This window comes from Chiloscyllium plagiosum, unplaced genomic scaffold, assembly GCF_037043375.1.
Source record: "Chiloscyllium plagiosum isolate Xiang-an unplaced genomic scaffold, Cpla_swu_hap1 HiC_scaffold_33, whole genome shotgun sequence".
In the NCBI taxonomy this organism is placed as follows: domain Eukaryota; kingdom Metazoa; phylum Chordata; class Chondrichthyes; order Orectolobiformes; family Hemiscylliidae; genus Chiloscyllium; species Chiloscyllium plagiosum.
The window spans coordinates 3,444,482-3,466,627 of NW_028270171.1; the positions used below are offsets into that span (position 1 = coordinate 3,444,482).

General features: G+C 46.0%; 1 protein-coding gene across 2 annotated transcripts in view; it reads left to right on the forward strand.

Annotated features, from left to right (window-relative positions):
• LOC122542100 (growth factor receptor-bound protein 2) overlaps positions 1–22,146 on the forward strand; it is a 56,297-nt gene that overhangs the window by 19,585 nt on the left and 14,566 nt on the right. For both annotated transcript variants that reach the window (XM_043679466.2, XM_087978214.1), the window contains 3 exons: positions 14,510–14,601; positions 17,747–17,866; positions 21,342–21,510. In XM_043679466.2, coding sequence (XP_043535401.1) covers positions 14,510–14,601; positions 17,747–17,866; positions 21,342–21,510 — 381 coding nt within the window. The remainder of the gene's footprint in view (positions 1–14,509; positions 14,602–17,746; positions 17,867–21,341; positions 21,511–22,146) is intronic.

Here is a 22,146-nt window from a genome sequence, read left to right on the forward strand (position 1 = left end):
AATCTGAAACAATGACAGAGAATGTTGGAGAAACTCAGCAGGTGTCGTAGCATCTGTGGAAAGAGAGAGAGGCACAGTTAACATTTCAAGCCCAGAATTCTTGAAACATTAACTCTGTCCCTCTCTCCTGCCAGACCTGTTGAGTTTCTCCAGCATTCTCTGTCTTTGTTTCAGATTTCCAGCATTCACAGGATTTTGCTTTTATTCCACTGCATCTATTGGAATTTAGATAAAGGAGAGGTGATCTGATCAAACCGATAACATTCAGAAGGGACTGGACAGGATGGAGTCTGAGAGGATGTTCCCCCCTTGTGGGGAAGATCTGAAATCAGAAACATCATTTAAAAAGGAATATCACCTTTAGGATGGAGATGAGGAGGAATTTCTTCTCTTGAGAACGTCGTTAGGCTTTGGGATACTCTTTTACAGAGACCAGCAAAGGCTGGATCATTGAATATATCCGAGGCTGAGTCAGACAGAGTTTGGATTGAGGAGAGAGTTGATGGTTAACCCCATGTTATCAGGCGGGAACATGGAGTTAAAGCCCCAACCAGATCTTGTAGAATGGCCGAGCAGGATCGATGGGCCGAAGGACCTGTTCCTGCTCTAATGCCTTTGATATATGTTGCAGGTTTGAACCCCACCCGGTCCTAGTTGACGGAAACTGGGGCTCCATCTCAAAATTCTGGGCTGGCATATCATGGGATCCTCACCTCCAATGACTGGAGAGCACCTCCTCGCTGCCATTATGGGATCCTGCTGTATCAGACTCAAGTCAGGGCCTATCCTCCATTCCCTGACTCCCCCACTAATGCCCCCGCACCCAACAGTGCTGATGAACACACTGCTCCTCCACCTGAGAATCCTCTCACTGTCTCCCACTGTTCTGCATTAGACCAAAGAGGCTGTCCATGCTCAGAAAACCAAAACGCATGAGCTTTCAGTTTGAGATTGCTCTTAAATGTCATTTCTCAGGGTTTTCGATGATAAACCAGATTTAGAGTGTATTCAGGTCAATGAACAAGCCTTAAGATCGCCTACATCCACCTCTGTAACATTTCCCCACTCTGTCCTTGCCACAACTTGCATACCGGCCCTTTTTCCTATCTCGTCTACTCCAATGCCCACCTGACAGGTCTTCCATCTTCCATCCTTGTCAGACGTCAGTGTATCTAAAGTTCAGCTGTTTGTTCATAATCCACACCATTTCCCACTTGCCCGTGATCTCTGCACTTGTCTGTTTCCAGTGTCTCATTATTAAAAGGCTGATTCTTGTCTTCCAATCTCACCATGGCCTTGCCACGCCCTACCTTTTGCCTCTCTGGTACCATGATCCTCCATGAGCTGTGCATTTCCCTAATTCTGGCCTGGAATAGCCTTGGTGTTAATCACTGTGTCATTGTGGGGCTGTGCACAATGGCTCACAAGGTGGCACAGTGGCTCAGTGGTTAGCACTGCTGCCTCACAGCACCAGGGACACAGGTTCGATTCCAGCCTCAGGCGACTGTCTGTGTGGAGTTTGCACATTCTCTCTGTGTCTGTGTGGGTTTCCTCTGGGTGCTGCAGTTTCCTCCCACAGTCCAAAGATGTGGAGGTGAGATGGATTGGCCATGGGAAATGCAGGAATGGGGTGGATCTGGGTGGGATGCTCCTTGGAGTGTTGTTGTGGGCATGATTTCCTGCTTCCACACTGTAGTGATCCCATGATTCCAGTTGTGCCGGCAGCTTCTTGAGCTCTTAAGTTCTGGACTTCTCTCCCAACACCTCCCTCTTTCCCTATCCTCCTTAAAACCTATTTCTTTGCCCAGGCTTCTTTACTTTTTCCTAATCAGCCTGTTCAGAAATGTTATTGCACACCTATGGGGCAGGTGGGGCTTGAATATGAGCCTCCTGATCCAGAGGTAGGGACACTACCACTGCAGTACAAGCCACTGTTGGAATATTGCGTGCAATTCTGGTCTCCTTCCTATCGGAAAGATGTTGTGAAACTTGAAAGGATGTTGCCAGGGTTGGAGGGTTTGAGCTATAGGGAGAGGCTGAACAGGCTGGGGCTGTTTTCCCTGGAGCGTCGGAGGCTGAGGGATGACCTTATAGAAGTTTATAAAATTATGAGGGGCATGGATAGGGTAAATAGACAAAGTCTTTTCCCTGGGGTTGGGGAGTCTAGAACTAGAGGGCATAGTATTAGGGTGAGAGGGGAAAGATATAAAAGAGACCTAAGGGGCAACTTTTTCACGCAGAGGGTGGTACGTGTATGGAATGAGCTGCCAGAGGATGTGGTGGAGGCTGGTACAATTGCAACATTTAAGAGGCATTTGGATGGGTATATGAATAGGAAGGGTTTGGACGGATATGGGCTGGGTGCTGGCAGGTGGGACTAGATTGGATTGGGATATCTGGTTGGCATGGATGTGTTGGACTGAAGGGTCTGTTTCCGTGCTGTACATCTCTATGACTCTGTGACTATATAAGTGCCCAAGCTATTGCTCACCTCTTGTGGGTTGGTGTTAATTCTTTTTGATTTGGCCCTTGGGATCTTGCACCTCATTGCAGGTACTATAGAAATGTGAATTGTTGTTGTAATATGCAGGGTGTGTGTGATAGAGGGGGAAAGAGAAAGGACAGCCAGAACAAATGGTAAATCTATTGTGCAGTCAGGAGTCCGAGAGAGTCCTAAAAATGAGTTGGTTTGTAATGTGAAAGTTTAGATGTCAAGTTAAATATTGTGTCCAGTATTAGCAGCATGAGATTGACCTCATGAAAACTGTCTTACATCAGCAAGTTGTTACTAGGATTTCTTTGATTTAGCATTTATTACGACTGGTCTTTCATAGATTCGGTTTCCTGAGTCACATTGCAAAATACAGCTTTTAGGACCTGCTCTGGACACAGATCATTATCAGCCAGGTCCTGAAAGGTCTGTATTAGTTGGGAGAAGTTCTGAATGTCCAGATTCAGTGACTAGGACCTAATCACGAACACATTTATTGCCAAATTACGGATTAAAATACTTGCCATTGATTAGCCGTCTCAATCCCCTGTTTGTAACAATCCCATCAATACAGCAGAGGCCACTCAGTTTATTGCATTACTGCTTACCCCTTGAGATCAACTGCAAATTCCACTCTTTCTTCATAGCCCTTTATCAATCCCAATCTAATCCCACTGCTCCAGACTCTCCCATAGCCCTGTATCAACCCCAATCTTATCCCACTGCTCCAGACTCTCCCATAGCCCTGTATCAACCCCAATCTTATCCCACTGCTCCAATCTCTCCCCTTAGACCTGTATCAATCATAAACTAATCCAACTGCCCTGCTCTCCCTACAGCCCATTTCAATTTCCAAACTAATCCCGCTGCCCTGCTGTTTACCTTTAGCCCTGTATTAATCCCAAACTAATCCTACTGCCCCACGTTCTCTCATAAGCCTGTGTCAATTCCAATCTAATCCTTGCTCTCTCCTGTCTGTATCTTTCCCTGCTTTAAATGCATATCCCATTTTCCCTTCAAGGACGTTACTTCTGGCTCAACCACTCGTTGCACTTTGATAGACTCCAATAACTCTCTGTGTAAAGTAATTACTCTTTAGCTGTCTGCTCCTTCTGAGAGTGGCCATTTCACATCCATTAACTTCTCCTTCCTGAGCTCCTCATCCTGAACCCAAACCAGGAAGGAAAGTATATTATCGATCGATGCAATTGAAACTGTTCTCAAGTTTCCACAAGTTACCCCAAAATAAGAATCCCTGTTTCCAGTACTGCGCTGTGAAGCTGCAAGTTAATGTGTTGGAAGCAATTCAGAGAAGCTTTATTAGGTTAATCTCTGGAATAAATGGATTGCCTGATGAGGAAAGGTGAGACAGGCTTGGCCCTATTTCCTCTGGTTTTTAGAAGAGTTAGAGGTGACTTAATCTCAGATCCTGAGAGGAATTGACTGTGTGGATGTGGAAAGGATGTTTCCTCTTGTGGAGAATCTAGGACTAGGGCTCAATGTTTAAAAATAAGGGAGCGTCCATTTAACACAGACAGGAGGAAACATTTATTTCTCTCAGAGAGTTGTGAGTCTTTGGAATTTCCTTCCTCATATGGCAGGGGATACAAACTCTAAATATTTTGAAGGCTGAGGGAGATAGCTCTTTGATGACCAAGGGGATGAAAGATTATCGGGGTTACGCAGGAATGTAGAATGAGGTTAAAACTAGGCCAGGCACGATCTTATTGAATGGGGCAGCAGGATTGAAGGGCCGAGTGGCCTATTCCTCTTCCTTGATATTCATAAACTAGATGGAAGGCCCCTCAATGGTGCAAATCAGCCAATTCGCTGCCTGTTTTTGTGCAGTTGGAAGTCACTTTTGGATAAAATATTGTACGGCGACCAAAGATAGATGCAAGATTCACGCCAAAAACACAGAGAAAGCACTGAACATTCTTTGTAAATTTGCTCAGGAATACAGCAGCCACATTGTGACAGTCTGTTCACACTCAGAATGAGACATACTGATATTTCTCAGCAATGCCATGCATTGCTTATTAACTCCGGATACAAGGGCTAGCTGAACTTTTTAAAATATTTGTTCATGATGTGGGAGTAGTCCTAATTTCCAGCGCCAATTTTGATAATGCTCCAATTAAGAGGCTTGGAATATGTCACAATGTTAAAGATGTTTTACCATAATATTTTGGGGTCTGTGAGTTCATCTCTGACCAAGGTAGATGGTTCAATTTGAAAATAGCAAATTTTGGAATTTAGAAAGTTGTTGTTGTTGAAAAAGGATCTGGTTCACTTTCTTTAAAGAAGGAACTCTACCATCCTTATCTGACCTGGCCAACATGTATAGGAGGTAAAAACAATGACTGCAGATGCTGGAAACCAGATTCTGGATTAGTGGTGCTGGAAGAGCACAGCAGTTCAGGCAGCATCCGAGGACAGGCAAAATCCGAGGACAGGCAAAATCGACGTTTCGGGCAAAAGCCCTTCATCAGGAATAAAAGCTTTTATTCCTGATGAAGGGCTTTTGCCTGAAACGTCGATTTTGCCTGTCCTCGGATTTTGCCTGTCCTCGGATGCTGCCTGAACTGCTGTGCTCTTCCAGCACCACTAATCCAGAACATGTATAGGAGTTGAGAAGTCATGATGTGGCTGCACAGGGCTTTGGTGAAGCCACTTTTAGAATACTGTGTACAGTTCTGGTCACCCTTCTATAGGAAGGATGTTGCTAAACTTGAGAGGGTTCAGAAAAGATTTACAAGGATGTTGCCAGGGTTGGAGGGTTTGAGCTATAGGGAGAGGCTGAACAGGCTGGGGGTGTTTTCCCTGGAGCATCAGAGTCTGATAGAGGTTTATAAAATCATGAGGGGCATGGATAGGTTAAATAGACAAGTTCTTTTTCCTCGGGTGGGGGAGTCCAAAACTAGAGGGCATAGGTTTAAGGTGAGAGGGGAAAGATTTGAAAGGGACCTGAGGGGGAACATTTTCACACAGGCAGCAGTGCGTGACCCTCCGACAGTGTGGCGCGCCCTCAGCACTGACCCTCTGACAGTGCGGCGCGCACTCAGCACTGACCCTCCGACAGTGTGGCACGCCCTCAGCACTGACCCTCTGACAGTGCGGCGTGCACTCAGCACTGACCCTCTGACAGTGCGGTGCGCACTCAGCACTGACCCTCTGACAGTGCGGTGCGCACTCAGCACTGACCCTCTGACAGTGCGGCGTGCCCTCAGCACTGACCCTCCGACAGTGCGGCGTGCCCTCAGCACTGACCCTCCGACAGTGCGGCGTGCCCTCAGCACTGACCCTCTGACAGTGCGGTGCGCACTCAGCACTGACCCTCCGACAGTGCGGCGTGCCCTCAGCACTGACCTTCCGACAGTGCGGCGTGCCCTCAGCACTGACCCTCTGACAGTGCGGCGTGCCCTCAGCACTGACCCTCCGACAGTGCGGCGCGCACTCAGCACTGACCCTCCAACAGTGCGGCGTGCCCTCAGCACTGACCCTCTGACAGTGCGCCGCGCACTCAGCACTGACCCTCCGTCAGAACTAAACCGATTCAAAAGAAGAATCATAACAGACTCAAGCAGTGGATCTTGTTTCTCCAATTCTGCCAGGCCTGCTGAGTTTCTGCAGGGCTTTCCGTTTTTTTTAAATTTCAGATTTTCTGCATCTGCAGGATTTCACTTTTATTCTTTCGGTCCTTTGTTGCTTGTGGGAGCTTGCTGTGCTCAAAGTTTACTGCAATCTTCTGCCCATCGGCCAGCAGCATGATCAGGGTGTGTCAGCATTTACCAGGCGTTTTGCTGCTCTTGTGGTTACATGCTGAGGAGTAAAATGATTACTTTCAGAGGCGATGGAGTGATATTGGTTTGCACTGTGGAGATTGGTGCATTTAACAGAAGCTGCAACGCATTCTCAGTTTTGCATTTTAGTCTGAGAGAATCCAAGTTTCTCATACAAGAGGGCCACAGACTGTTCAGAGAGAGAGGGGGGAGTGCCTGTAGTACAGAGTGTTAGCTGCCTCAAAATGTCGATGTCAGATTACAGTATTCTGTCTCTGAAGAGCTGAAGCCGGGACAATCTAATCAGGCTTTGAAAAGTTTTAAGTAGTGCAAGCAAGAAAGAATAATGCAGGAAAAGCAGGCAGGACCCTCATCCTGTCCTGCCCTTACAATGCGATCGGGGCTGACCTGTGTCCTAATCCAAACAATGATTATCTGTCCCTGGACTGGCAATCCTATCAAGACAGCCTACAGCACTATCAGGAAGCCCCAAAGCACCACTATACCTGATACAGATTTTTTTTTTTGAAGTGTGGACACCATTGACATTTAAGATATTGAAAAGGCACACAGCAAAATCCCACGGGTTAACTATTGGTTGGGAAGAGTCCAGGTATTAAACATTTCTAGTCACTTTTATTCCAGTGCACACAACACAAACCCCAATTCTACTGATTAATTGTATAATATGAGTATTAGTGAGTTTTGAGAAGATTTGTAGCTCAGTTTGAGGTTTTGGTTGTAGGTTTGCTCGATGATGTGGAAGGTTCACTTCCAAACGTTTCATTACCCTAATAGGTAACATCTTAAGTGGACCTCAGGCGAAGTATGAATAGAAAATAGGAATTTTCAGCATTGCTTCACCTGAGGTCCACTGAAGATGTTACCTAGTAAGGTAACGAAACGTCTGGAAATGAACCTTTCAGCTCAGCGAGCAAACCACATCCATTATGAGTATATTATATCTATTCATATAAATATAAAACCAATGAAGTTGTTGCTTAATTCTAAATGCACCATTTCCTAACAAGTTTTGAGAAGATTTGTAACTCAGGTTGAAGTTCTGGATGTAATTTCTTGTTCTTTTTCTCAGGGGGTGGTAAATGGGATCCAAGTCAATGTGTTTGTTGATAGAGTCCCTCTTGGAGTGCCATGCTTCTAGGAATTCTCGTGCGTGTTTCTGTTTGGCTTGTCCTAGAATAGATGTGTTGTCCCAATCCCAGTCCCAGACCCAGATGAGAATTCCTAGAAGCATGGCATTCCAATTGGAACTCTACCAACAAACACATTGACTTGAATCCCATTTATCACTGCCTGAGAAAAAGAACAGGAAATGGCGTCACCACTGAAATGACATCATTACAGGAAATGACTTTACCAACCCAAGGAAACCTAAACACGTAAATAAAAAGTGGGCCATACCACCAGTGATTCATCGGAGGCTCACTGATGATGTTACCTTGTCTGGTGATGAAACGTCTGAAAACAAACCTTCCAGCTCAGCGAGCAAAACTACATCCAGCACCATTTCTTGTTCTGCAGTTCCAGTCAGACCTGGGTATCCCAGCTTCACTTTACCCAATAAGAAAATACACCACATGGTGATGAAGAGAGCATGTCTCTTTAGCTACATTTGTCAAACGATACAAACACATCCAGAACCAGTGAGAACTAATACCCCTGCTCTCCAGTAATATTGTGTCACTTCTACACCTATCTGAGAAAACAGAGCATCAGTTAAAAGACAGCAACTCCAACAATGTGGCACTACCTCAGCATTGACCCTCCGACAGTGCAGCACTCCCTCAGCACTGACCCTCCGACAGTGCAGCACTCCCTCAGCACTGACCCTCCGACAGTGCGGCACTCCCTCAGCACTGACCCTCCGACAGTGCGGCACTCCCTCAGCACTGACCCTCTGACAGTGCAGCACTCTCTCAGCATTGACCCTCTGACAGTGCAGCACTCCCTCAGCACTGACCCTCTGACAGTGCAGCACTCCCTCAGCACTGACCCTCTGACAGTGCAGCACTCACTCAGCACTGACCCATGGCAGTGCTGACCCTGCGACAGTGCGGCACTCCCTCAGCACTGACCCTCTGACAGTGCAGCACTCACTCAGCACTGACCCATGGCACTGCTGACCCTGCGACAGTGCGGCACTCCCTCAGCACTGACCCTCTGACAGTGCGGCACTCCCTCAGCACTGACCCTGCGACAGTGCGGCACTCCCTCAGCACTGACCGTCCGACAGTGCGGGACTTCCTCAGAGTACTGACTGAGGGAGTGAAGCAGTGTTAGGCTATCAACTTTCAAATTGCAATGTATTAAACAAAGCGCCCAATCTATCCCGTCAGTGCATTACTATCTAACCCCGTGCTGTCCCTCTCCTGGGTGAGTTTGACAGGGACAGTGTAGAGAGAGCTTTACTCAGTATCTAAACCCATGCTGTCCCTGACATGCAGTGGATTTTTCCTTCTTTGTGTTGATCCCGTGGACCAGGCCAGTATTTGTTGCCTATTTCTGAGTTCACCTTGAACCAAGTGTCTTGCTTGGGCCGTTTCAGAGGGCAGGTAAGAGTTAACCCCATTGCTTTGAGTCTGGAGTCACATGTAGGCCAGATTGGGTCAGGATGGCAGATTTCCTTTTCTCAAGCACATTAGTGACCCAGATGAACTATTATAAAAATTGATGGTAGTTTTGTGGTCACTCTTAATGAGATTATTCCCAATTTGTTTCTCAATTGAATTTAAATTTCCATGGAGGAATTTGACCCCATTAGCTTGCGTTGTCAAGACGACGAGCTGAGTGATGTACCTGCTGCCCCACTATCGTCCCTTAAATTTGATGGGGACTGTACAGAGTCAGATTTAACTCAAGAAACAGGAACAAGAGTAGGCCATTTGGCCCATCGAGCCTGGTCCACCATTCAATAACACCTTGGCTGATCTTTTCATTGACTCAACTTCACTTACCCATTACTCATGGGGAAATGTAGAGTAATAAGGGAATGGGTTGGGTTACTCTTTAGATGGTCGGTGTGGACATGTTTTCACACTGTGGAAATCTAGATAAATTCCGTAGGGAGAAAAATAATTAACTGGACATTAGAGGTCCCTTTGATTAAGCTGTGGTATATTTCTGGTCCATTTCCAGTGAAATGTCAAATAGAAGTGTGTGACTGAGCAATGTCTAGATAAGCAGCTGTTCAGCGCTATCAGGCATATTTTACATGGGTTCTTTTAACAGTTTGATATGAGACTGTGAGGCCTGGTTGCGTTACAGTTGAATGTGTTAAAAGGTTGGTATCCTGCTGTAGGGTATGCTGCTGGTTTTCTGAGCTGGGATGGGCAGGCTGATTTGACACATCTAAACCCACCCCTGAGGAATGGAGTAGTCAAGCTGAGGAGTGACAAGAGAGAGTCTGACCTGGAGAGAGTTGTGTGTTTGGGCTATCTGACTGTCTGAACTGACTGCCTCTTGAATTGTCCCAGTATATATTGCCTTCCCATTGGCAGGGAGGGTGGTGGCTGTGTAGTGGTTATGTCACTGGGCTAACAATGCAGAACACCAGGCTAATGCTCTTGAGAGCATGGGTTCAAATCCCACCGTGACCAATGGTTAAATTTGAATTTAATCAAAATCTTAAATTTTAAGAAAAGTAACCTAATGTCATTGGTTTTGTTCAAATCCCATGCAGTTCACAGGGGAAGGAAATCTGCCTTCCTTACCTGGTCTGATCTACATGTGACTCCAAACCCACAGCAATATGATAAATGCTGGCCTCACCATCCCATGAATAAATTCTACTAAAAAGTGTTCAGTGTGTGAAGTCACTATCCCCTCTGTAGATTACTATAAAGTTTCTGGTCTCTAATAGTGTGGCTCTGGGTATTTCACTATCACACAGCTACAGAGGGAGAATTCAGCCAGGGTTCCCACTCCCATTGCCACCCACTGTCTGTCAATTCCACCTACTTGTTATAGATGTCAACAGCATAGACAAAGGCCCTTCGGCCCATTGACTCTCTTTAGTGGTGGATTCCACCAGGAACATTATGAAACTGAATCCAAGAATGCAGCTAATCTGTGGGTTGACAGTGACTAAAGTAAGCCTGGAAGTTGATGATTGAAACATAAAAACATAGAAAATACAAGCAGGAGGAGGCCATTCAGCCCTTCAAGCCTGCTCCACAATTCAGTACGATCATGGCTGATCATCCAACTCTGTCCCCTGTTCCTGCTTTCTCTCCGTACCCTTTGACCCCTTTAGACCTAAGATCTATATCTAACTCCTTCTTGAAAACATTCAATGTTTTGGCCTCAACTGCTTTCTGTGGCAGAGAATTCCACAGGCTCCCCACTCTCTGGGGGAAGACATTTCTCCTCATTTCAGTCCCAATGGCCTCCCCCCGTATCCTCAGACTGTGACCCCCCTGGTTCTGGACTCGCAGGTCATCAGGAACATTCTTCTTGAATTGACAAATAGTCTTTCACATCCTTCAGAGAATCTTTGACCCCTGTTGAGTTTAACTGAGAGTTGGCTCAGTTCTTCATTGCGGCCTGTTACCATCTCAGGGGTGGAGTGGGGTGGGATAGACTTTCTGCCCCAGGTTCTCCCATGAGGGAGGGAAAAGGAAGATTGTGACGATTGAGAGGTAATATAGCACGCCACATTCTCAAGCACATACACAGACAGACACTCACACAGACACGTGCATACACACACTCATACAGACACACACATACACACACTCATACAGACAGACACACACTCACACGGACATACACACACTGTCTGGATGCAATAGCAGCAGCTCTGCTTGTCAAAGATCGAGCTGATGATAAGGGAGAGTGTGATACCAGCGTGTGTGTGCTCTATCAGATGGTGTCAGGAAGCAGAGACTGTGAGGGAGACAAGTGCAGGGGTTTGGGTGAAGGCAGCTTAGCACTGGCTGTGGTCTAGGGCTACACAGGTGCACTGTCGATAATCCTGCACCAGACGATTCTGAGAAAATTCTCGGGCTAGAGCTGCCTGTTCAGAGATAAAACTCTGCAAGAAGCTGCACATTCAAGCCTTTGAAGAATCATATTGCAAGTGAGGCCATTCAGCCTGTGGTGCCTCTACTGACTCTTTGCAACCCCATACCCAAAGCCCTGCATCCTCCCCTTCCCCCGAAAACTCTTTTCTTTAAAGTTCCAACTGAATATTCTTCCATTCTCCTTTCAGGCAGTGTGTTCCAGGTCACAGTAACTCACTATGATCTTGCTTTTTTTTCCCTCAAAGGTGACTGGAACAGAAACATTTCTCTCCAGTGAGTAGTTTTGGGTCTGAGATGTTCTGTTGTGAGGGCAAGTTACACTGAGACTTTCAAAAGGAACTTGGATAAAGAGGGAAAAAGAATCCAGGTCCATGAAGAAATGGTGGGGGAGTGCAGGGAGATTGATTGTTCTGGCAGAGAGCTTGTATGAACTGGGCAAGCATGGTGGCTCAGTGGTTAGCACTGCTGCCTCACAGCTCCAGGTTCGATTCCAACCTTAGGCGACTGTCTGTGTGGAGTTTGCACATTTTCCCCGTGTCTGCGTGGGGTTCCTATGGGTGCTCTGGTTTCTTCCCACAGTCCAAAGATGTGCAGGTTATGTTGGGTTGGCCGTGGAAAATGCAGAGTTCTAGGGTAGGGGAGTGGGTCTGGATGGGATGCTCTTTGGAGAGTTGCTGTGACTCGGGCTGAATGGCCTCCTCAAGTGCTCTAACCATTCTGCATTTCAATGAGTCGGAATGATCTGGAACCTCCTGTCTGTGAGGGAGGTGGAAGTGGCAATAACCAATGTTCCCTCTCATTTAGTTTTAATTGTGCACTGTGTGTGTGAGATAGAGAGAGAGAGACCCTCAATTGTCTGTATATACTTATACCTGAGAGGAACATTGGTAGTGATTGTAATAAATAATTTTAAAAAGAATTTTGATGGCCACTTGAGGAAAATAAACTTTCAGCATGACAGAGATGGAGCGAGGGAAGGAATGGGACTGACTGGAATGCAGCACTGACTCGATGGGCTCAATGGCCTCTATCTATGGTGGTGTAACCACTCTGCAATGCTATTCTATGTCAGATCTAGTTCTCTTGCCAATGACCTTAAAATTGTGTGTTCTTGTGGTAGTGACTCTTTTAGGATGGAGCCAATCAGAAGTTTCTGGGGTGCAGTCCCATGATGCAGTTGGGGTTCTCCTCATTGGTGTTGGACTCCCTCCCCTACCCCAGCCAAAAACCCCACCCGTTACCTGATCACTTGTTGTGTAAATGTTAGTAACAATAGTTTCTCCAGCAATTTTTGCTTTTAGTCCAGATTCCTAGTTTACACTCAACCTCATGTTGAGGGAACTGACCAGGGACATTGAAATAACTCCACAGAGGCCGGTATCCTATCACCAAGTCACCCTTTATTTATATGCACATGCTACATGGACTCTGACCAGATAGCTTAGAGCTATTCCTTCAAGTGAGGAGACTATCTGACCCTCCTGTTTATATCTGTCAGCCAGGGCTCCCTGATTGGCCCCAGGATAACAGCCCCAATCAGGGAACTCATACTCAACAAAATCCACTTGGCCCTCATTCCAGTCACTACAGACACTCTACACAAATCCCCAGAAGGAAATATCATTTGGCACCCCCCAATAATGGAGTCTGCTCACATTTACCAGGTCTTTACCGGCAATTACTGGAGGAACAGAAATTCATACCAGAACAGCTTTGGACCTGAAATACTAAGTGCCCCAGCCATCACTGACTGTGTCTTACCGCTGGCTGCTACAGGCTTACCCCAAAGAAATGAAACTAAGTGGACCGTCTGGCTGTACTGCAGCTCACCAACATCTTCGCAAGGGGCTAATCCAGATTGATAATAAATTAGCACGTTTTGAGAAGATTTGTAACTCAGACTGAGGTTCTGGATGTAGGTTTACTCGCTGAGCTGGAAGGTTCATTTCCAGCTGAGCGGGCAAACCTACATCCATGGATAATAAATGCTGGCCCAGCCAATGATGCCCACGTCCTGTGACTGAATTTTTAAAAACCCAAGTTAAAAATAAAGGTTCATTTGCTTCACCCTCTCCCATTCTGCTGGCCCCATGATCCAATGATAAGGAAGTTATTAACAAAACCCTGGTGATCAATTTCTATAAATCAATCTATGACAGATTCAGACATGAGGGGATCTCTCCCCCCTCACCCACTCCCAACCTCAAGATCCATCAGCCTCTTCCTCCTGAGCTGCATTCACCAAAACCTCACGTCTTAACTCATTCCGATATTGGATCCGAAAAGTGTTCTTTGTCTCTGAAGAAGATGCCTCTTACTCATGTTTGATTAGATTAGATTAGATTACAGTGTGGAAACAGGCCCTTCGGCCCAACAAGTCCACACCGATCCGCCGAAGCGAAACCCACCCATACATTTACCCCTTACCTAACACTACGGGCAATTTAGCATGGCCAATTCACCTGACCCTGCACATCTTTGGACTGTGGGAGGAAACCGGAGCACCGGGAGGAAACCCACGCAGACACGGGGAGAACATGCAAACTCCACACAGTCAGTCGCCTGAGGTGGGAATTGAACCCGGGTCTCTGGCGCTGTGAGGCAGCAGTGCTAACTGCTGTGCCACCGTGCCGCCCGTATGAATGAATTGATGTTTGTTACTGCACCATTTGCCTGGATATTCTTTATATACCTTTTTAAAAATGTTTTTATTGAAAAAAATTTCTTTACAAAATTATAAAATTACAAAAATATGAAAATATAACATTATAACAACAATAAACAATAAACCAGCTACTATACTACTCTACAAAAGAACTCACAACTACACTCATTACACATTAATAGATAAATGAATAAATAAATTGCGCCGCTCAGGCGTAACAAGACCTCAGCTCTCAATCTTCGAGAGCATCAATTATTAAACCCATATTTGCTCGAAATTCTTCCTCCCAGGATATTAGGTTTTATATACTTTTAATAATATTATTTCCTTAGGTTAGTCACTCACCTCCAGAAAAGTTATTTCTGCAGCACAGATGGAGTTTGAATTGACCCATTTCAGGTTTTGGCAGGGAGAGAGAATCGGCTTGTCACCGGTAGCATTATCCAGTCCCTTCAGAACCCGAGAAGTAATCCACGTTTCACTCTCATCCTTCACTTGTTCTGAACCCTGCATATTTCACTCTTCCCAGGTACTGAGCACTGAAGATGACTGGTACAAGGCCGAACTACATGGGCATGAGGGCTTTGTGCCAAAGAACTACATTGACATCAATGTACCCAGGTAGGTGCCAGCAATATAAGGCAGACTGACACTACCATGGTGTGCAGTGAACCGCATATTCCAAAACCAACTCAATAATCTCAGTTTCAAATAGAATGAAAGCAGACTGTGCAAGTCCCAATTAATAGCAGTTTCTGGATAAGTTATAGAGAATACCAACTTCAGGTCACAAAGTAGAGAATAGCAGCCCATGTGAATATTATAGAGAACAGCAGTCCCTGTGGATATTATAGCAAATATCTATCACTGTGGATATTATAGAGAATAGCAGCCCCTGTGCACATTATAGAGAATAGCAGCCCTTATGTATCATAGAGAATAGCAGCTTCTGTGGATATTATCGAGAACAGCAGTCCCTGTGGATATTATAGAGAATAGCAGCCCTTATGTATCATAGAGAATAGCAGCTTCTGTGGATATTATCGAGAACAGCAGTCACTGTGGATATTATAGAGAATAGCAGCCCCTGTGCATATTATAGAGAATAGCAGTCCCTGTGCACATTATAGAGAATAGCAGTCCCTGTGTATCATAGAGAATAGCGCTGAAAATGTGTTGCTGGAAAAGCGCAGCAGGTCAGGCAGCATCCAGGGAACAGGAGAATCGACGTTTCGGGCATAAGCCCTTCTTCAGGCTTATGCCCGAAACGTCGATTCTCCTGTTCCCTGGATGCTGCCTGACCTGCTGCGCTTTTCCAGCAACACATTTTCAGCTCTGATTTCCAGCATCTGCAGACCTCACTTTCTTATCATCGAGAATAGCAGCTTCTGTGAATATTATCGATAGCAGCCTCTGTGTATATTATAGAGAATAGCAGCCTCTGTGTATATTATAGAGAATAGCAGTCCCTGTGTGTATTATAGAGAATAGCAGTTCCTGTGAATATTATCGAGAATACCAGTCCCTGTGTGTATTATAGAGAATAGCAGCCCCTGTGTGTATTATAGAGAATAGCAGTCCCTGTGTATATTATAGAGAATAGCAGTCCCTGTGTGTATTATAGAGAATAGCAGTCCCTGTGTATATTATAGAGAATAGCAGCCCCTGTGTATATTATAGAGAATAGCAGCCCCTGTGTATATTATATAGAATAGCAGCCCCCGTATATTATAGAGAATAGCAGTCCCTGTGTAAATTATAGAGAATAGCAGTCCCTGTGTAAATTATAGAGAATAGCAGACCCTGTGTATATTATAGAGAATAGCACCCCCTGTGTATATTATAGAGAATAGCAGCCCCTGTGTATATTATATAGAATAGCAGCCCCCGTATATTATAGAGGATAGCAGCCCCTGTGTAAATTATAGAGAATAGCAGACCCTGTGTATATTATAGAGAATAGCAGCCCTTGTGTATATTATAGAGGATAGCAGCCTCTGTGGATATTATCGAGAATAGCAGTCCCTGTGGATATTATAGAGAATAGCAGTCCCTGTGGATATTATCGAGAATAGCAGTCCCTGTGTATATTATAGAGAATAGCAGCCTGTGTATATTATAGAGGACAGCAGCCTCTGTGGATATTATCGAGAATAGCAGTCCCTGTGGATATTATAGAGAATAGCAGTCCCTGTGGATATTATCGAGAATAGCAGTCCCTGTGTATATTATAGAGAATAGCAGCCTGTGTATATTATAGAGGACAGCAGCCTCTGTGGATATTATCGAGAATAGCAGTCCCTGTGTATATTATAGAGAATAGCAGTCACCGTATATATTTTAGAGACTAGCAGCCCCTATGTATATTGTAGAGAATAGCAGCCCCTATGTATATTGTAGAGAATAGCAGTCTCTGTGTATATTATTGAGAATAGCAGCCCCTGTGTATATTATAGAGAATAGCAACCACTGTGTATGTAATGGAGAGTAGTAGACCCTGTGTGTATTATAAAGAATAGCACAGGGAGTATCTGACCCTATGCACACCACAGGGAGTATCTGACCCTGTGTACACCACAGTTAGTATCTGCCCTTTTGTATACCACAGGAGTATCTGCCCTGTGTACACCACAGGTAGTATCTGCCCCTGTGTACACCACAGGGAGTATCTGCCCTGTGTACACCACAGGGAGTATCTGCCCCTTTGTATACCACTGGGAATATCCGCCTCTGTGTACACCACAGGGAGTATCTGCCCCTGTGTACTCCACAGGGAGTATCTGCCCCTTTGTATACCACAGGGAGTATCTGCCCATGTGTACACCACAGGGAGTACCTGCCCCTGTGTACACCGCAGGGAGTATTTGCCCCTGTTTACACCATAGGGAGTATCAGCCCCTGTGGACACCATAGGGAGTATCCGCCCCTTTGTACACCACAGAGAGTATCTGACTCTGTGTACACCACAGGGAGTATCTACCTCTGTGTACACTGTAGGGTGTATCCACCCCTTTGTACACCACAGGGAGTATCTGCCCCTGTGTTCACCACAGGGAGTATCTGCCCCTGTGTACACCATAGGGAGTATCCGCCCCTTTGTACACCACAGGGAGTATCTGCCTCTGTGTACACCATAGGGAGTATCCACCCCTTTGTGCACCACAGGGTGTATCTGCCTCTGCGTACACCACAGGGAGTATCTGCCCCTGTGTACACGATAGGGAGTATCTGCCCCTGTGTACACCACAGGGAGTATCAGCCCCTGTGTACACCACAGGGAGTATCCACCCCTTTGTACACCACAGGGAGTATCTGCCTCTGTGTACACCACAGGGAGTATCTGCCTCTGTGTACACCACAGGGAGTATCTGCCCCTGTGTACACCATAGGGAGTATCAGTCCCTGTGTACACCACAGGGAGTATCTGCCCCTGTGTACACCACAGGGAGTATCTGCCCCCGTGTACACCATAGGGAGTATCAGCCCCTGTGTACACCATAGGGAGTATCCACCCCTTTGTACACCACAGGGAGTATCTGCCTCTGTGTACACCACAGGGAGTATCTGCCCCTGTGTACACCACAGGGAGTATCAGCCCCTGTGTATACCACAGAAAGTATCTGCCCCTGTGTACACCACAGGAAATAGACACCACAGGGAGCAGCAGAGTGGGAGAAATCTGATGGAGTGGGTTTCATTGGTGTCTAGGGTTTGTTGTTCTGGAATGCTGACGGATTGTGAACTGTCACACTGTTGTCTCAAACAGCTGGTTCCATGGTGGGATCGCTCGCAATGAGGCAGAGTCCATCCTGTTAGCGCAGGACGTGGGATTCTTCCTCATCAGGGCCAGCCAGAGTTCCAAGAATGAGTTTTCCATCTCAGTCAGGTAAGTGAGCATTACTTATGACAATATAACTCTGCTATGCGAATGAGTGTTTATTGTAAGAATCAATTCTAAATTACATTGCAGGAATGAACACTGTTTCACAGATAATTATAACCAGATTATGGGCTTGTCTCAAACGTTTAAGCAAAATTACTTTAGAATTCAACTCTTTCTTGTCTTAAAGATGTATTTGCCTTAGGGTGTCACAGCAGTTCACTTGGCTGATAGCTGGGAAGGTATCAAATTCCTGATGAAGGGTTTACGCCTGAAACGTTGACTCTCCTGCTTCTCAGATGCTGCCTGACCTGCTGTGGCGTTTCCAGCACCACACTCTCAAATCTGACTCTCCAGCATCTGCAGTCCTCACTGTCTCCTGATACCTGGGATGGCAGAACTGTCTAATGAGGAGAGATTTGTTTCACTGGGACAAGAACAGAGATTGCTAGAGAAACTCTGCATGTCTGGCAAAACCTGTGGAGAGAGAAACAGAGTTAACTTTTTGAGTTCAGGTAATGCAGCCAGACCTGCTGAGTTCCTCCAGCAATTCCTGCTTTTGTTTCAGATCTCCAGCATTCACGGTTCCTTTAGTTCAACTGGGCCTGTATTCACTAGAGTTAGAATAACGAAGCAGGGTTCTGATTGAAATATGTAAAATTCTAACAGGGCTGAACTGCCAGGTACAAGGAGGATGTTTCTGTGGGTGGGTGGGGGTGAGGGGTGGGGTTCAAAACCAGTTAACACAGTCTCAGGGTATGGGGTAGACCATTTCAGACTAAAATGAGGAGACACTACTAAAAGATAGTGAATCTGTGGATAGGGTGGAGTGGCTAATGCTGATGCACTTGAGGTGAAGTGAGACCAGGACCATGAGGGAGAAGGGAATAGAGGCTTAGGATGATCAATTGAGATGAGAAGAGTTGGGAGGAAGCTTGAGTTGGGCATAAACACCAGCATTGACTGGATGGGCTGAATGGCCTGCTTCTGTACTATACCACCCTCTGGAATCCTACATAAACAGGAAGAAGGGACCAGCAATATGACACAAGGTTGTTCAGCCCAGGGTCATGGTGCAAGTGCTAACGGCTCCTGTTCCTTAACTCTGCCCACTGGACACCAGACCCTTGACCTTCAGGGCTCCAATCAGTCAGAATGTAGGCTAATGGCGATGGGAGTGATACTGTCACTGGAATGGTCATCTCGAGGCGCAGAGCAACGCTGCAGGAACATGGTTTAAGTCCCACAGTGACAACTGGTGGAACTTAAAGTCAATTAGTATTTTTGTATTTGTATCATCAATAGGCACAGATGAGGTGCTGGAAGACTGGAGGTTGGAAAACGTGGTGCCACTGTTTAAGAAGGGCGGTAAAGACAAGCCAGGAACTATAGACCGGTGAGCCTGACCTCAGTGGTGGGCAAGTTGTTGGAGGGAATCCTGAGGGACAGGATGTACATGTATTTGGAAAGGCAAGGATTGATTCGGGATAGTCAACATGGCTTTGTGCGTGGGAAATCATGTCTCACAAACTTGATTGAGTTTTTTGAAGAAGTAACAAAGAAGATTGATGAGGGCAGAGCAGTAGATGTGATCTATATGGACTTCAGTAAGGCGTTCGACAAGGTTCCCCATGGGAGACTGATTTAGCATGGTTAGATCTCATGGAATACAGGGAGAACTAGCCATTTGGATACAGAACTGGCTCAAAGGTAGAAGACAGAAGATGGTGGTGGAGGGTTGTTTTTCAGACTGGAGGCCTGTGACCAGTGGAGTGCCACAAGGATCGGTGCTGGGCCCTCTACGTTTTGTCAATTACATAATTGATTTGGATGCGAGCATAAGAGGTACAGTCAGTAAGTTTGCAGATGACACCAAAATTGGAGGTGTAGTGGACAGCAAAGAGGGTTACCTCAGATTGATCTGGACCAGATGGGCCAATGGGCTGAGAAGTGGCAGATGGAGTTTAATTCAGATAAATGCGAGGTGCTGCATTTTGGGAAAGCAAATCTTAGCAGGACTTATACACTTAATGGTAAGGTCCTAGGGAGTGTTGCTGAACAAAGAGACCTTGGAGTGCAGGTTCATAGCTCCTTGAAAGTGGAGTCGCAGGTAGATAGGATAGTGAAGGTGGCATTTGGTATGCTTTCCTTTATTGGTCAGAGTATTGAGTGGGAGTTGGGAGGTCATGTTGCAGCTGTACAGGACATTGGTTAGGCCACTGTTGGAATATTGCATGTAATTCTGGTCTCCTCCTTATTAGAAAGATGTTGTGAAACGTGAAAGGGTTCAGAAAAGATTTACAAGGATGTTGCCAGGGTTGGAGGATGTGAGCTACAGGGAGAGGTTGAACAGGCTGGGGCTGTTTTCCCTGGAGCGCGGAGGCTAAGGGGTGACCTTATAGAGGTTTACAAAATTATGAGGGGCATATAAAAAGTCTTTTCCCTGGGGTCTGGAGTCCAGAACTAGAGGGCATAGGTTTCGGGTGAGAGGGGAAAGATATAAAAGGGACCGAAGGGGCAACCTTTTCAAACAGAGGGTGGTACGTGTATGGACTGAGCTGCCAGAGGAAGTGGTGGAGGCTGGTACAATTGCAACATTTAAGAGGCATTTGGATGGGTATATGAATAGGAAGGGTTTGGAGAGATATGTTTGGGGGGGTGCTGGCAGGTGGGACTAGATTGGGTTGGGATATCTGGTCGGCATGGACGGGTTGGACCGAAGGGTCTGTTTCCATGCTGGACATCTCTATGACTCTATGGTAAGTCAGGGGTATAAAAGTCATCTCACCGATGGTGACCAGGAATCTGTTGTCAATTGTTGTTTAAAAAAACAACCCTCAGGTTCATAAATGTCCTTTAGGGAAGGAAATCTACTGTCCTTACCAGGTCTGGCCAACATTGTGTTGACAAGAACGTGAGAAATAGGAGCAGGAGGAGGCCATTCGGCCTTCTCTCCCATACTATGCAATTTGGCTGATCTTATCTTGACCACAACTTCACTTTCCTGCCCGCTCCCCATAACCCTTCAACTGTTACTAATGAAAAATCTGAATAGATTCTGCTCATGTGTTCATATGTGACATTAAATCCAGAGCAACGCAGTCAACTCAGCGACCTTCAGACTGTTAACAGACTTCTGAATGGATCTTTCAAATTTTAAATTTAATGTTGATCTTGCTCTTTCTCTGCAGCTGTCACATTGTATTCCTCACTCTGTTCTATTACACTATGATCTTTGTAAAGTATGATCTGTCTGTTCTGCACACAAAACCTTTCACTGTACTTATTCATATGTGACAATAATTAATTAAATCAAAAATCAATAAACAATTTGTAATAACTGAGCCATGCAAGAGCGGTTAGGGTCGAGCTAATAGACCTGGCTTTGTCAGCAATGCCCACATCTGCGACTGAGTAAGAAATTAGAATTCACTTTCTGAATGGATTCTGAATTGGAAAACGGATTTTTTTTTTCTCTCAGGCATGAGGAGGACGTACAGCATTTTAAAGTATTGCGCGATGGTAAGGGACACTATTTCTTGTGGTCGGAGAAATTTGACTCACTGAACAAACTGGTGGAATATTACAAAGTCAGCTCAATCTCCAAAACCACACAGATCTACCTGCGCGAGTCCAAAAAAGAAACAAAGGTGAGTAAAGCAGTGGGTCAAGTTGCAGGGAGCAGTCCATTCACCACATTCCCATCACACAGATTTCAGCTCAGATTCTATACTGTACGCACATCCCAGCATAGTACTGAGGGAGCACTGTACTTATGAGGGTCGGTGCTGAGGAGTGTCAGTGCTGAGGGAGTGCCGTAGTGTCAGAGTGTCAGATGGTCCGTGCTGAGGGAGTGCCGCACTGTCGGAGGGTCAGTGCTGAGGGAGTGCCGCACTGTCGGAGGGTCAGTGCTGAGGGAGTGCCACATTGTTGGAGGGTCAGTGCTGAGGGAGTGCCACATTGTTGGAGGGTCAGTGCTGAGGGAGTGCTGCACTGTCAGAGGGTCAGTGCTGAGGGAGTGCCGCACTGCTGGAGGGTCAGTGCTGAGGGAGTGCAACACTTTCGGAGGGTTGGTGCTGAGGGAGAGCCACACTGTCTTAGGGTCAGTGCTGAGGGAGTGCCGCACTGTCTGAAGGTCAATGCTGAGGGAGTGGGAACTGTTTGTGAAATAAAGGGAGAGTGAGTAAAACCCACTGCATCTCATTCCAAATAGATATTTCTATTATAGTCACTCACTTACTGCTGACACTTCTAGCCCCTTGGCTGCCCCTAGAGGGGAGATGATG